The following is a 16,429-nucleotide window of genomic DNA, read 5'->3' on the forward strand; positions in this document are numbered from 1 at the left end:
GAAGAGATTGAGATTGTTCACAGCTTTAGTTTGCTTGGCTCCACAATCAACACTCTTGGCACCAACAGCCAGGAAATTAAAAGATATATTGCCATGGATAAGGTTTATATGAGCTAATGAAATAAAATATAGAGACTAGCCCATGGAGAACACTGAGTAGTAATTATTACTATTGGCTTTTCATTGTAAAGGTCAAATAGGGTGAATCTTAAGATGCCAAAAAGCTGCACACATTTATTAACAGAAAAATCAATTCAAACCAAATAGTTTGTTTTAGTGCTAGACATGCAATGAATATATTGTTCTATTTTTCCTTTGAACCGCATTCTATTTTTTGTAGCTCTATTCTTAAGCAGTTCTCCTAGGGAGGGTATGGGGGGAAGCGCAAAGCAAAACTTGACAGGGAAGCTGATTACTGTGAGTTTACCATTAACTTTTGAATCAGTTCTAACTTTGGACACAGAAAATTTGTCTTAGGTGTCTACATGTAGTTTACATTTCTCTTTATTCTTTTCCCTCTTAGCCACACATAATCTCTTTGATTCAATATAATCTGATCCTTTGTTAGAGATTCCAAAGGCCAGAGACCATTAATTTATTTCCATGGCTTCTGAAATGAAATCACTTTAAAGTTTCCTACATTTAATGTGCATAGGATAAACTCTGGTATCTTTGAAGAGAATGTGCAAACATTTGAAATGGAAAAGCTAACATTACAAAAACAAAAAAACTTATCCTTGTATAGGTCATTTTACCTTCTGGATGTCTAGCTTGATAGTACAGGTCATTTTAGCTTACAGAAATCTACTGTTTTGCATAGATGTGCAAAGAAGGAGGGGGATTTTCCTTCTGTACCTAAGGGACCACTTGCTATACAGAGGAAACTCGTAGTTGTTGTGAAGCTGAACACTGTGACACTGATGTGTCAAATGTGAGAATGGCTTCCGTGATGGACAGTGTTTGGTGGAGCTCCCCGATTCAAAAAGGCTTGGAAGCAGGAGTGGCATCCACTTCCAAAATAGCTTGCCCGGAAACCCTATGAACCTGGAGAAAGGATTAAAGTTACACAAGTGTTCAGGTCTTTCGTTCATAGGGTCCCTGTGAGTCGTTTACGACTTGACAGCACTTAACAGTAACAACAACCTAAAGGAGGAAGCCCTGTTGGCCTAGTCTGTGGGGCATTTCACTGCGGACTCCAAGGCAGCACTTCTCTGCCAGTTCAGACCCACCAGTGTGGCTTCCAGCAGAAGAAAGGTGGGCATTCTCCTCCTGTGTGGGCTCAGTATCTGAAAACCCAGAGGAGGATCAGCTGTATGATCAGTACCAAATCAAGCCAATGACTTTGAGATGAGAAGCTAATGGGGTTTCCTACATCTGAAGAAGAATATAGCTCAAACTTCTTTTTAAATATTAAAGTTTTTAAATAAATTAAAATTTACAGAAAATTTTCAATAATCATGCAAAGAAATTTGCCTGCCGTTCACTCAGATTTCTGAATACTTTGCCACATTTGCTGCTTTCTCTCAGCACACACATGCATGCACACATACATACAATGGCCGTGATATTTTTTTTGGCTTTTAAAAATTTTTTTATTACTAAGTTTTATTAATTTTAGTGCACATTTACAGAGATTTTGGATTTTCATTCATTCATTGTTGCACTATTTTCTCTACCCTCCTCCCCAGTTCATTCTTCTTTCCCCCCGCCTTGAGAGTCTGTTTTAATTATTCTATTGCCACAGTGCTTGTCAAAGCCAGTTCTGATTAATCTCCTTTGTTAGTGTGTCCTTTGCCATTCCCTATCACTCCTCCCTGAGAGAGACTTCACCCTGATTCATAAGGAAAAGGTGTATTTTCTTAGCTACTTCCTGCTGAAAAGGGACGCTGTAGGTTTCAGGATGAAGATCTTCTCTCACTACTCTAAAGGACCCCTTTGGCAATAGGAAACACATAGATTATTGTGGAGATTGATGTTGGAGTTTACATGCACTGTTATCAGTTGTGCTTAGCTGTACATGTTCATATCCTTGAAGATGTATCATGGAAGTGTTGCAGCCTAGAAGACAAAAATTTAACTAACAAGTTAAAAGTACATGAGTCAAAAATTAAAAAGCAATAATATTCCAAGTAGAGGCTCTAATAGTGGCACAAGTCAAGTTACAGAGGGAAGGTAGTTCTTACAATAAAAGGCTAGCACTTTGTCTATTCTAGTATAAAGGTTAGGAACCACAAGATGTAAAGGCTCAACTAAATCCTGGACCAAATTCCATCTACCACTGGATTGTTTTACAACTCGGAAGTCTGCATGCAAGGCAGAGGTGAAGTAAGGAACTGCTTATGAGGTTTTCTGTCAATTCCAACAACTAAGAAATAGTGAGAAGAGTTGGGACCTCAGAAGGCTTTTAGGACCAAATAGTAGGCTCTTGTGTCTAGGAGAAAATGAATATACTTACCAGTAATGTTAATGCTCACCCACAGCTCTTCTGGGAGGATCTAAGTTGTTGAAGTAGTGCTTTTTTTTTTAAAATCTGAATCATCTAAGTTGCAGACACCAGGACTCTTTACCTTAAATACTTCATTATATATTTCTTAAAAATAAAGGCATCATCTTATGTAACCAAAGTTGCCAAACCCAGAAAATTAACAGTGATTTATTACTGTTGTATAATTTGAATACTATTACATTTCATAAGTAGTTCCAATAGTATCTTTTATTGGAAGAGTGAATGGGCCCAGGATTTAATCCAAGACCACCTGCTTCCCTTTATAGCATTTATTTCTCAGCAAATAACTTAATGAATCCTCAGTCCTCACTAATAGAGACTCTTAACTTTACGATCACACAGTTGCTTTCTTTTCAGATGGAAAATGAATCAGAGGAGCAGGTAAAAAGAGCTGCTTTTAGAACATTTGTCTGTAGTTAAAGGAGAAAAGGGAGAGTGGTAGAAGTTGTTTAAATAAATACATTGACTTATATTAATTGTATACAAGAGTTTAAACAAATACATTGACTTGTACTAATTGTATACAAGAGAAACAGGATTTTTCTCCCTTTCTTTGGCTTTACAAAAGACTTAATGCTTCCAAATTTTGTGTGCTGGTTGAGTTAGTTATAACTTGTCTGCCCTGTAACTGGTGAGTCACTGGCTGTCCCAGCACCCATTCTAAAGAAGCAGGCCGTGCACACACTTCTTCTTTTCTTCAGACATTGATCATAGTGACTTCTCTTTCTTTGGCAGATGTCGTGCTGGAGAAGGCCATGCACAAGTGCATCTTGAAGCCGCTGAAGGGGCACGTGGAGGCTATGCTGAAGAACTTCCACATGGCAGATGGTTCCTGGAAACGGCTGAAGGATAACCTGCAGTTGGTGCGGCAGAGGGACCCACAGGAGCTTGGAGTCTTCACCCCAATCCCTGATTTTGTGGATGTGGAGAAAATCAAGGTCAAATTCATGACCATGCAGAAGATGTACTCGCCAGAAAAGAAGGTCATGCTATTGCTGAGAGTCTGCAAACTCATCTACACTGTCATGGGGAGCAATTCAGGTGAGGTGGCCCACATTGCCTGGCTCTTTGCTGATGCCCTCTGGGCATGGACTAGCCAGGACATGTCAAGCTCTCTGGTTTTCAAATTCCCTTCCTTTCAATCTAATAATTTCTCCAAGGTGTTCACAATAATAGCAGTGTTACTTTGATGTCTGTCAGGTTAGTCATTCACAACATATAAAGGAATCAGGGAACCAAATCAGATGCTGTTGTGACAGCTCATTAACACCCTGAGATTGGAGCAGAACTGGCCCATTGTGTTTCTAAGACAGTACTCTTTATGGGGACAGGCTACCGCAGCTTCTTCCTTGTGGAGCTGCTTGCCTTTCAGTCAGCAGCCAACCATTGAACCATGATGCCCCTGGGACTCCTTAATACAGAGATAGCTCAAATGAAGTGGGCAGCGGGAGTTTTGTATGGTGCCAGTTTAATCAGAAATTTTTGAGTCGGGAGTACTTAGGTCAGGGTGGTGGTGGTTGTGTGCTGTGGAGTTAGAGCCAAGTCATAGATGACCCTGCAGGAGGTTTTTAGAGGTTGTAAGGTGCACCACAGGAGACTGCCCTCTTCCTCCCATGGAGCAGCTGATTGATTAGGACTGTGTGCTTTTGGGATTAAAGCCCATGTTCTTACCACTAAGCTAAATGCTATATCTGGTCTTGTGTTCAAATCCTTAGCCATATGTATTAGTTAACTGTAACTTTGATGATGTTAATCAGCCATCAAAGATACAGTTCTTGCATCTGTAGGCATATGTGACACTGCTTTTTCTAAGGTGAAGGTTAGATGCATGCATAGCACCAAACTCAGTAGAAATCATAATTATTATAACATTTCAGACAAGAAGGGCTATGTCATTGCTTTATACCATGTGCCAGAAACATGGAGCAGTCTGTAATAATACTGTTTCTTAGAATTGTGGGCTCACCCTCTGTAACAGGCTGAGTCAATGTAATTGGAATTCATCAAAGAGATTCAAAGGAGAAATTAAGCATTCAAATTTCAGTAGCCATACTTCATATTGAATGAGCTCACATTACTTCAGGTCTTCATTGATCCTATTGAAAGTCTATGAACTATTAACTTTTCCTTCAAATGCAGTTATTTTGTGAAAAAGTAACAGAAAGAGTGCACAGGCTTTACTAACTATCCTTCTAATAGATAGGAATGTATTCGGCACTTTATGTATGAAGTATTGAGTGATGACATTAAAGTATTGAGCTCTTGTACTGGTAAGGATAGAATGGGAACTTTACCCCTTTGCAAGCATCCTGCATGGGTTCATGGTAACCAAAAATATCTCCAGATGTTGAATAAGCCCCACCTGGGAATCACAGCTACAAAGAAAACTAGAAATTACTTAAGTTTGGCACAAAGGATAAGTATGTATGCATTTTGCAAATATTTAATGTTTGTGAAAGTTAAATACTTAAAAGTACTCTGTTTCGTTGCTTAACTCAGTGCAAATCTGATGTGGGAGGATAATCTTTAATCTGTTAACTTAAAGACATTCATTCTGAAATTGTAAATTGGAGCTGGCCAAACAGAAGAACAGCAGTAGGGTTTATAGGGTGCATAAAATGCCAAAAACACCCACCTCTGTTCATAAATAGTCCATTTCCCAAGAATGACTGCTCACCAGCTAATAAAAGCAACAAGTAGGCTATGAAAGGAATAAACATTGGTAAAAATATTCTGATCTTTCCTTTTACTAATCTCAGGAAGGATGTATGGAGCTGACGACTTCTTGCCTGTGCTGACCTATGTCATTGCTCAGTGTGACATGCCTGAACTGGACATTGAAATTGAGTACATGATGGAGCTCTTAGACCCATCCCTGTTACATGGAGAAGGTAAAAGTACTTTATAAAAAGTAGAAGGAACTGAGTGGATGCTTTTAGTTTTGTTTTTTTTACATTTTAAATTTAAATGCAGAGTTTTATGGAAAAAATTTGAGAAAGCTGGGGAAAAGAGAAAAAAAGAGAAACCTGCCATAATTATATTTTTATATTGATGAGTTACAATAATTGCCATTGTTTAAAAGAAATAATTTCTTTAATTCCAAGAAAAAGACATAATTTTTTAAGAGTATTTCCAGAACCACGTGTGTGTGTGTGTGTGTGTGTGTGTGTGTGTGTACGTGTACCACCAAGGCAAAACCAACCCATAGCTGGCCCTTCAGCGTGTTTTCAGAGGCAGTAAATCATGAAGGAGATTGCCCATATTTCTCCTGTGGCACAACTGGTGGATACGAACTGCATGCCTTTGTGATTGAAGTATAATTTCTTACCACATTGCCAATGTCAGATGGATTTTGGCTGAAAGCCGAGAATAACAGAAGAAGGTCTGTTTGTGAGTTCAAAATCAAGAAAGGAGGGTATCAGGGATGCATCCTTTTCCATATCTTTTCAGTCTATCTATGAAACAGATCATTCAGGAGGCTGGACTTTATGAGGAGTTATGTGGCATCAGGATTGGAGGGAAACTCATCAACAACCTGCATTATGCAGATAACACAATCTGGTCAAGGACTGCAGTCTTCAATATGAATTGAAGCTCAACATCAGGAAAAGAAAGATTCTCACCACTGGGACAATTGGAAGCACCATGAAAGATAGAGAAGATATAGAGGTTGTTAACAAGTCTATCTTGCTTGGATCCACAGTCAACACTCTAGGCACCAGCAGTTAAGAAATCAGTAGACTAGTTGCATTGGGAAAGTCTGCTGTCAGGGACCTCTCTAGAGTGCTAAAAAGCAACAAGGTCAGACTAAGGTGCACCTGAGCCTGACCGTGGTCTTCTCAATTACTTGCTGTGCATCAGAGATGACAGAACAAGAATTGATGCCTTTGGGTTGTGCTGGAGAAGATTATTTTAACATACCATGGACCACCAAGAGAACTAATAGGTCTGTCCTGGAGAGGGTTAAAGCAGGCAATGCTTTTAAAACTCTATCACAGATACTTTGAGCATTTTCCCAGGAGGAACCAGTCCTTGGAAGAGAACATCATGCTTAGAAGGGTGGAAGATGAATTCAGGAAAGGAGGACCCTGGATGAGATGGATTAGCACCATAACTGGTGTAATAGGGCTAGGTGGGTCAGAGACAATGAGATTGGCTCAGGATAGGGCAAGGTTGAGAGCTACATAGCTACACCACCACCACACCACAAAATACTTGGCTGTTATATAAGTGAAACATGAAAGTCTAGCTTTTGTTTTCATCCTTTAAAAAAAATTAAACTAAAAATAGCAAAGGATTTTCTGTTTAAAAAATTATATCTTTACATTGCATTGCCAAGCTGAGGTGGATTGGTATAGGCCATTTTGAATCAGAAAACATATGATCTACTGCCAGAAATGAAAAAATGAGGAAAAATGGGGTCAGATTCATACTAAAAAAACCCATTTCTAAATCCATCTTGAAATACAATGTTGTGAGTGACAGAATAATATTGGAAGGCCTGTTAACACCACTATCATACAAATATGTGAGCCAAAGAGGAGGAAATAGAAGATATCTACCAACTTTGCAGTCAAAAATCGATCAAACATGCACCCAAGATTCATTAATAATAATTGGTGACTGGAATGCAAAAATTGGGAAGGAAGAAGAATCAGTAGTCAGAAAATACAGACTTGGTGACAGAAATGAGGCTGGAGATAGAATGATAGAATTTGGTATAATCAATGATTTCATTCATTGCCAATACCTTTTTATAAGAAACCCAAATGCTGACTGTACACATAGATCTTACTTAATGGACTAAACAGAAATGAGATTGGTTACATTTATGGAAAGAATATTGGAGATGGTAAATATCAGCTGTGAAAACTAGACCAGGTGCTGATCAGGTGCTGATTGTGAGACAGTCAACTACTCATGTGTTCAAATTAAAGCTAAAAAAGGGTTAAATCAAATACACAGTAACCAAAATTTGATCTTGAGTCTATCCCACCTGAACTAAAAAACAATCTCAAGAACAGATTTGAGGCCTTAAACACAAATAAATAAAGAGCAGATGAGCTATGGGAAGAAATCAAGAATATCATCCATGAAGAATGCATGAAAAAGACTGAGATGGATTTCAGAAGAGACTTTGAATATTGCACTAGAATGCCAACAAGCCAAAACAAAGAGGAAAAAAATCAGGAATTTAAGGAGCCCAACAGAAGATTTCAAAGCCCAGCTCAGAGAGACAGAGCAGTGTGTAAGGAAATGTGTAAAGAGCTGGAGTCAGAAAATCAAAAGGGAAGAACTCATTGGGAATTTCTCAGTTTGAAGGAACTGAAGAACAACTTGTAACTTCAAGTTACAATCTTTAAGGATGTTATAGAGAGAATATTGAAGGAGGAACCAGTCCTTGGAGAGAGACATCATACTTGGAAGGGTGGAAGAACGTCGCAAAAGAGGAAGACTCTCACTGAGATGGATTGAGTCAGTGAATGGGGTGATGGGGGTAGGTCTGTCAGAGACAATATGCTTGACTCAGGATAGAACAGGGTTCAGAGCTGTTGTACATAGGGTTGCTATGAGTCATAGGTGACTTGACAGTACATAACAACAAGAACAAATATGAAGATTAGTATAAAGAATACACAGAGTCACTGTACCAAAAAGAATTAGTTAACACAGAGTTTCAGGAAATACCATATGAACAAGAGCCAATGATAATGAAGGATGAAATTCAAGCTGCACTGAAGACATTAGCAAAAATTAAGGTCCTAGGAAATGATGGGACACCAATTGATATGTTAGAGATAACAGATGCAGTTCTTGATGTGCTCATCAGTTTATACCAGCCAATCTGTTTATACCTGGCCAAATGACTGTAAGCAATCCATATTTGTTCACATTCCCAAAAAAGGTGATCCTACAAAATGTGAAAAATTAATATCACGTGCAAGCAAAATATCGCTGGAGATCATTCAGAACCAGCTAGAACAGTACAAAGATAGGGAATGGCCAGAAATCCAAACAGAATGTATAAGAGACCATTGCACCAGGGATAAAATTGCTAATATCAGATGGATCCTGGCTGAAAGTAAGGAATGCTTTATTGGCTGTGCAAAAGCATTTGATCAACAGATTCTGGCTAACATTGAGAAGAATGGGAATCTCAGAACATTGTGCTCATGCAGAAAACTTGTACCTAGACCAAATGGAGCAAGGGAACACTGCATGCTTTAAAGTTAAGAAAGGAATGTGTCAGAGTGTATCCTTTATCCATACCTATTCAGTTTGTATGCTGAGCAAATAATTTGGGAAGCCAGACTCTGTGAGGAAGAATGTCACATCAGGATCAGAGGAAGACTCATCAATAGCCTGCGTGATGCAGACGACACAACCTTGCTTGCTGAAAGTGAGGAGGACCTGACACACTTTGCTACAGAAGATCAAGGACTGCAGCCTTTGGTATGGATTGCATCTCAGCATCAAGAAAAGAAAGGTTCTCAGCACTGGACCAACAATCAACATTATGATAGGTGGGGAAAGGATTGAAGCTGTCAATGATTTCATCTTCCTTGGATCAACAATCAACACCTAAGGTACTAGGAGTCAGGAAAATAGGAGAAGTATTGCATTGAGCAAGTCTGCTGTCAAGGATCTCTCCAAAGTGCTGAAGAGATATGATGTCAATTTGAAGACTAATTCAGGCCATAGTCTTCTCAGTCACTTGCTACTTACTCATCAGAAAGCTGGACAATGAATGAATAAGGATGACAGAAGGATTATTGGTATCTTTGAATTGTAGTGCTGGAGAACAGTACTGAATATCCTGTGAACTACCAAGGGAACAAGCAGATGTCTTAAAGAGGGTACATTCAGGGTACTCGTTGGAGGCAAAGATGTCAAGGCTTCATCTTTCATACTGTGAACATGTATGAACAAGAGTATTCATTGGAGAGGGACATCATGTTTGGAAAAATGGGGGGAAGAGTTTAGAAAGGAGGAAGACCCAATGATATGGATTAACACACTGAATTCAACAATGGGATTCAGTGTTGTGAAAATGGCACAAGATAGAACAAAGGTCAAGTTGGCTGTTCATAGAGTTGCACTCAGTAGCACCTAACAACAATATGAATATAGAAAAAAAATTAAGAAATGGAAAAAAGAGAAAAAAGGGGAAGTTTTGAGGCAGGCACCTGATTGATGCTCTTGGTGGAAGTGGTTGGAGGCAAGCTGTCTGGTCTAGGATGGAGTCTAGGTGATGGATGCAGGAGTTGCAATTGATGTCAGCACTGGGTAGAGAGCAAGTGTGTGTCCAGATGTGGATGTGGAGGGCATCCAGTGCTAGACCCACAAAGGGGTAGAGGGTCAGCAAAGAAGAGAAAGACTCTCAGTGAGATGCATTAGCACAGTGGCACAGAAGAGACTGTGAGGATGGCACAGGAGGGGGCAGAGATTTTGTGTTTTGGATACAGGGTCTCTATTTTTTGGTGCCAGCTTGACAGCACCAAATGACAGCAGCTGCTGACAGGAGCCACCTTGGGGAGCATTGTTTTTCATTAATGTTTCCATTTGTTAAACAGGAGAGCATTCTTCAGGGTCTTGCATTAGTAATTACATACTTTGCCCCAAAAATGATCCTGTTGCACAAAATGCCTTTTAAGCTCAATACTTTATCACTTCACCTCAAGGTAAATAAATCACAAATGCCTATTTTGTTTAAAGAAACTTTTAAGTTTGTGGAGTGCAAGACTTCGGATTCTTTATTCTTAACTTTCTCAGTTCTCTATCTGTTTTGGTTCACAGGAGACAGTCAGTAGGTATTTTGACAAAGAATGTCTGTAAATATGAAATGTGCTACACCCGTTTAGGAGCGACAGTGGGCTTGAGCATGGGGGGATGAGGATGGTGCAGGATCATAAATAACTTTTGGGATGCCCCCTCATGGTTTGCTAGCATAGAGTTTGCAAGTTCATTCACAGGCACGTGATATTATTTTGAGTCTTTAACACCTAAGAACATATGAAATAATTTCTGAATTCACTGTCTAAGGGACGTTACATCACTTGCATTATTAAATTATTTTTTCATTATTAGTAAATTTTTCTCTCTAAATGTTGTATTATGTTAGTGTCACACTAAGAGTAAGGAAGAGAGGGAAGTGGGGGAAAGAACAAATGGGTGTCTCTTGGAAGAAGTGCAGCCAGAGGGCTCCTAGGAATCGAGGATGGGAAACTTGTCTCACAGACTCTGGGCATGTTAACAGGACAGGCCAGTCCCCAGAAAAGGATGTCATGACTGCAAAAGTTGAGGGGCATCAGAAAAGAGGAAGTTCTCCATGAGATGAATGGACGGTGCCTGTCAACAGTGTTCTGGAGCGTGGCAGGAGTGAGAAGGTGCAGGATCCAGCAGGGTCTTGTTCTGTCATACCTGGTGCCACCATGAGTTACAGTTGACGCTGGCTTGAGAGCACCAAACAGTAGCAGCATGTTTTTGTGAATTCTCTCTTGTGTGATGTTTTCCCCAAGTGTGTAAGTTACCTAAAATTTAGAAAATACTAATTCCTGAAGTGAATGAGTGGATGAAGAAGTACTTGTGGACAGATGGCCTGTAATTGTGTGGTGCATGAAATTGAAACAGCTCGCTCTTTCTGCCCTCCCTAGGAGGCTACTACTTGACAAGTGCATATGGAGCACTTTCTCTGATAAAGAATTTCCAGGAAGAACAAGCTGCCAGGCTGCTCAGCTCAGAGACCAGAGACACCCTGCGGCAGTGGCACAGACGGAGGACCACCAACAGGACCATCCCTTCTGTGGATGACTTCCAGGTATGGAGCTGGGAGGTGGGGCTGCCCATGCTGCTTGCTCTGTGCCCAGGGCCAGAGCTGGTTTGTACAGCAAACTGAGAGCTCACCATTTATTCGGACATCTTTCGGAAATGGGATGTGTTAAATCACCCTCTGACCTTGTTTCACCTCTCTGTTCAGAATATGAGTTTGGCCCACATTTTGCTGCCCCTAAAAAAACCATGTCGGATTAAAGCAGCATTCTTCTTATGAGGTCTGGCATGGATGCTGCACACCTAGGCAAGGAGGAGTCACAAGGACGAAGAAAGGACATGACACTGGCTATTTTCTGCCATCAGGCAAGAAAATGACATTCATGAAGGGACAGTGGTTGACTTATGTGCTGCCATCTCCCTCATGTTTTTGAGAAAAGGACAGCTGCAGGAATGACTATTTTCTCTCCTTGCTTTTCCTACTCCCAGCCCCAACCAGGAGATTCCAGAATCCCAGCAGCCTTGCAAGGGTCAGGGCTTAAAATTTGAGAGACAGCCGACTCCCATCAAGATCCCCCGATGGGGATATTTCATGATCACACGTGAATGAGCTAGTGGCGAGGAGTGTGGAATGCTCTAAGAGTGTTTCTTAGTGAAGAGAGGCAGGCAGAGTTACAGAGATCGTTGGCAGGCTCAGCCTTAGACTCTGATTCAGTTGGCTATCTAAGCAGGGGTGGGTGTTCTGGGGCCATAGACCTTTTGAAGAGAAGAAATGAGAAAAGCTTGTTCTTGTGTCTTTCAACCTCTTTCCATCTGGAGTTCAGACACCACAGACACCCCATAACCCCCATCCACCGTTTTAGTTTGCTCACCTTAAAAATCCACACCGCATCCAAGTAGAAGTTTTCTGCTCATGACGTGGATGTAAAAGTAAAAACTCAGACACAGGGCCATATCTGGGACTCTTAGTGAGGGTCACAGACATGCAGGCTCACACTGGAGGAGGCCATGGACCATCCCAGTGAAGACAGTGGATCATGGTGCTGCCACTTTCTAGCTTTGTTGCCTTTGGCAAATCACTTCACCTCTCAGTGCCTCTGTTCCTTCACTGGTCAAATGTGAATAATGTATCCTTCATTGACACAATTATCATCAGGTTTAAAAGAGCACTGAGTGCATGAGGCCCAACGTGAGGTAAAATCAAGCACGATACATTGACATGTTCGTGTCAGAGCAGTCTAGTTTGCACCCTGCTGCTAGACAACCACGTGGAGCCTGGGTGCCCTCCTACTACATGACCACAGGGCGCCTGGGCACTCTCTCAGTTGACGACCACGTGGGGCCTAGTGCCCTCTCACTAGAAGGTCAAATGGGACTTGGGCCAGAGCAGCTCCTCCCTCCCTCCTGAGGAGCAGGTCAGATAGGTCAAAAAAAGAAATTGGTTTTTACCTGAAATTAAAATATAGCTGGGCATCCTATGTCTTATCTGGTAAACATATCCTTAGAAAGAGGGGACTAACAATGGCCAAACAAATTATCCAGGGTCACAAAATCTAAGAGGGTCCACAGCCAGGATTGTTTGAGCTTAGTGTGTGTCCATGTTTATGTGTGTGTGTCTTTGTGTTCTTGTGTGTGTGTCTGTGTTTGTGTGTTCTGCATGTATGTGTATGTCTGTGTATGTATGTTCCTACTATGTATCTGTGTGTATATATATATATATATCTGTGTGTTCCCACCATTATGGATTGCATTTCAATGTCAGGAAGACAAAGATTCTTACCACTGGACCAATAGGCAACGTCATGATAGATGGAAAAAAGATCAAAACTGTCAACAACTTTTCTTACTTGGATTCCCAGTTAACGTCCTTGGTACCAAAAGTCAGGAAATCAGGAGACATATTGTACTGGGAAACTGCAGTTAGGGCCTCTCCAAAGAAATGAAGGATGAATGACAGAAGAAGAATCAATGCCTTTAAGCTGTGGTGTTGGAGAAGAGTGCTGAACATCCCATGGACTGCCAAAAGAACAAGTATGTCTTGGAGAGGGTACAGCTATAGTGCTTGCTCTTTGGAGGCAAAGATGAGGAGGCTTCACCTAACATATTTGCAGCATGTTGCCAGGAGGGGCTATTCCTAGGAAAGGGAAATGATCCTCATCAAGTGGATTGACATGTGACTGCCACATGAGCTCTAATGTCTCAAGGGTTTGTTGGGGTTTTTTTAATTAATTTTAATGAAAGTTTACAGAGACTTAGGGTTTCCATTCATTCATTATTTCACTTTTCTTCCTGCCTACCCTCTCCACCCAAGTTCACGCTTCTCCTTGAAAAGTAAAACTCTTTCGTTGTTATGCAGTCCCTCCCAAGTCCACTCCACTGTGCAGCCTTCATTCTGGACTCCTGTCATGACAATAATACCGTATCATATATCCCTTTTAAACAGTTCTCTCCCTCATCTGTTTCAGTGCAGTATACATCATTCTTCCCCTCCTTCTCTCTCTTCCCTCAACCCCAATGTCAGTCCCATTTTATAACAGTGATCCTGTGCAATATTTGTCCTTCTGTGACTGAGATATTTCATTCAACAAAGTGTCCTCCAGGGTCACCCGTTTTGTATAATATTTCATGAGTTCCTTGTTTTTCAATGCTGCATGTATTCCATTGTGGGAATATACCACAGCTGCTCTATCCATTCATTTGTTGATGGGCACTTGGGTTGTTTCCAGCTCTTTGCTATTGTGAACAAAGCCGCAATAAACATGGGTGTGCATATATGTGCTTAGGTGGCAGTTATGATTTCTTTAGGGTAAATTCCCAGTAGTGGAATTGCTGGGTCAAATGGTATTTCTATTTGCAACTTTTTGAGAAGTGCCATACTGCCTTCCATAGTTGCACCATTTTACACTCCCACCAACAGTGAATAAGGGTTCCGGTTTCTCCATAACCTCTAATGTCTCAAGTATTATGAGGATAGCGCAGAATAGGAGAGGATTCAGATCTATTGTTCATAGGGTTGCTATGGGTCAACAGCACCTAACACCACCTGTGTGTGTTCCTACTTGTATATGTATGCATGTGTGTGTCTGCGTCTGTCTGTGTCTATGTTTATGAGAAATATCACAGGTCTGTTCTGGCTCATAACACCACATACCCAGCACTGTTCACGCTGCACAGCCTGCCGACACCTCCTTTTACATGACTCTAAACCCACCCAGCCCCAAAGTCTTTGGGCCAGAATTCACATCCTCCCCCTGACGTTTCCCATTTGGCACCTGGGCCATATATAGGGTGGAACCATTTCAGAAGTTAAAAAATGACCAGACATTGGTGGTTCTGTCTCACATCATTACCTTTGCTTAGGCTTCATACACAAGTGTGCTCATATAGGCTCTGGGTTCCGATGTTTGTCTGATTTCTTTATCAAAGCAGAAAGTCTTTACAATGTCAGACAAAAGTCTGTGCCTTAAGCCATCACTAGGTATGGTTCACACTCCTCAGCAGCAATTTCCTCACCCCTCTTTACGGTCAGAACCGAGACTAAGTGGAATTTCTCCTTGTGTTTGCAGTTGATCTGGCCCTGCTGTAGTTCAAATCTACTCCCTTTTCTTTCTTTCTTTTTTTTTTTTTATGGACACATGTTGTTGTTACCGTCATCAAATAGTAGGCGACTCATAGGGACCCTGTGAACAGAAGACTTGTATAACTTTCATCCTTTCTATAGGTTCATAGGGATTCCAGAGGCAAGCTATTTCAGAAGTGAATACCACTCCTGCCTCCTGTTCCCAAGCTTGCTTTAATTGGAGAGCTCCACCAAACACTGTCCACCATGGGTAACCACTATCACATTTGAAACATCAGTGTCACAGTGTTCAGCTTCAGAGCAACCACGAGTTACCTCTGTACAGCAAGTGGACAGACCAGTGTTATACAACCTAGAAGAATGTTTGATAAAAAACAGGCCTGAGGGCTGCAGATTAAAGACACCCACCTTTAGCAAGCCAAAGCATCACTTTCTTTTCATTCATACATACTTTTATTAAGATGCAACCTGTATATATTAAACTTAAGTATCAAGGTCTTTTCCCCAAAGAGTTAAAGAGCAGTTTTGTCCATTTAAAGACTAAGATGCGCCTGATCCAAGTCATGGTATTTTCTTTTTTCTTTAATTGAGATTTTAATGAAAGTTTATATAGAGAGACTTTGGATTTCCATTCATTCATTGTTGCACCTTTTCCTCCCTGCCCACCCCTCTCCCCCAGTTTGCTTTTCTCTTTGAAGAGAAAAAATTCTTTTGTTGGACATTCCTGGCCTTTTTGAGGTCTGGTGCTGTGGGCAGTGTTCACACTGAGCTCACTCACCCCCTTCCCTCTGGGTTTCTCTGAGCCCTTTCAGATTGGCATCCAGCCTCTCTCTTTTTCTACTTTGCAGAATTACCTCCGAGTTGCATTCCAGGAGGTAAGCAGTGGATGCACTGGGAAGACCCTCCTGGTGAGGCCATACATCACCACCGAGGACGTGTGCCAGCTCTGCGCTGAGAAGTTCAAGGTGGGTCACCCTGAGGAATACAGCCTCTTTCTCTTCATTGATGAAACCTGGCAACAGCTGGCAGAGGATACGTACCCTCAGAAAATCAAGGCCGAGCTGCACAGTCGTCCACAGCCCCACATCTTCCACTTTGTCTACAAGCGGGTCAATAACAACCCTTACGGTGTCCTCTACCAGGACGAAGATGACCTCACCTCCTCCTAGAAGACATGAGGCACCTCCCAGCAGCCAGCCAATGGGTTAGCAGTGCTCCTTCTACGCTCTCCATCCTTCAGCGTGAAGAGCTGTCACCTTCTGGGGATCAGCCTTCTTGGGCTAGGGTACCTTCAGGCATGATGCCCACAGAGAGCCCTGCGGCCTGTGGAGCTGTAAAATCTCCCATCATGAGGGAGAGCTGTGTTTGATGGTTCATGTGTTCTGAGATTGTTTGCTGCCTACCACCCCTGTCCCACCACCAAGTTGTATTGACTTAGGTGATTGTGTATGTGCTCCATTAGCGTCCTGAGGTACAAGCTCTCTTTGACCTCACCGGCAGGTCTTGGCTAGACCATCTGATGCAGTGCATCAGGTACTATTCTCTCAATTCTGTGGATGGCTCCATCCTTTCCT

At 41.5% G+C, this 16,429-nt stretch overlaps 1 protein-coding gene across 1 annotated transcript in view; it reads left to right on the top strand.

The window, feature by feature from the left end:
• Positions 1-16,024, top strand: part of RIN2 (Ras and Rab interactor 2) — a 133,824-nt gene extending 117,800 nt beyond the window's left edge. The window contains exons 9-12 of the mRNA XM_006895662.1: positions 3,242-3,547; positions 5,266-5,397; positions 11,161-11,324; positions 15,704-16,024. Coding sequence (XP_006895724.1) covers positions 3,242-3,547; positions 5,266-5,397; positions 11,161-11,324; positions 15,704-16,024 — 923 coding nt within the window. The remainder of the gene's footprint in view (positions 1-3,241; positions 3,548-5,265; positions 5,398-11,160; positions 11,325-15,703) is intronic.
• The last annotated feature ends 405 nt before the right edge of the window (positions 16,025-16,429 follow it).

The sequence above is a fragment of the Elephantulus edwardii genome, unplaced genomic scaffold (assembly GCF_000299155.1).
Source record: "Elephantulus edwardii isolate Elephantulus edwardi_28Jun2011 unplaced genomic scaffold, EleEdw1.0 scaffold00172, whole genome shotgun sequence".
NCBI classification, from domain to species: domain Eukaryota; kingdom Metazoa; phylum Chordata; class Mammalia; order Macroscelidea; family Macroscelididae; genus Elephantulus; species Elephantulus edwardii.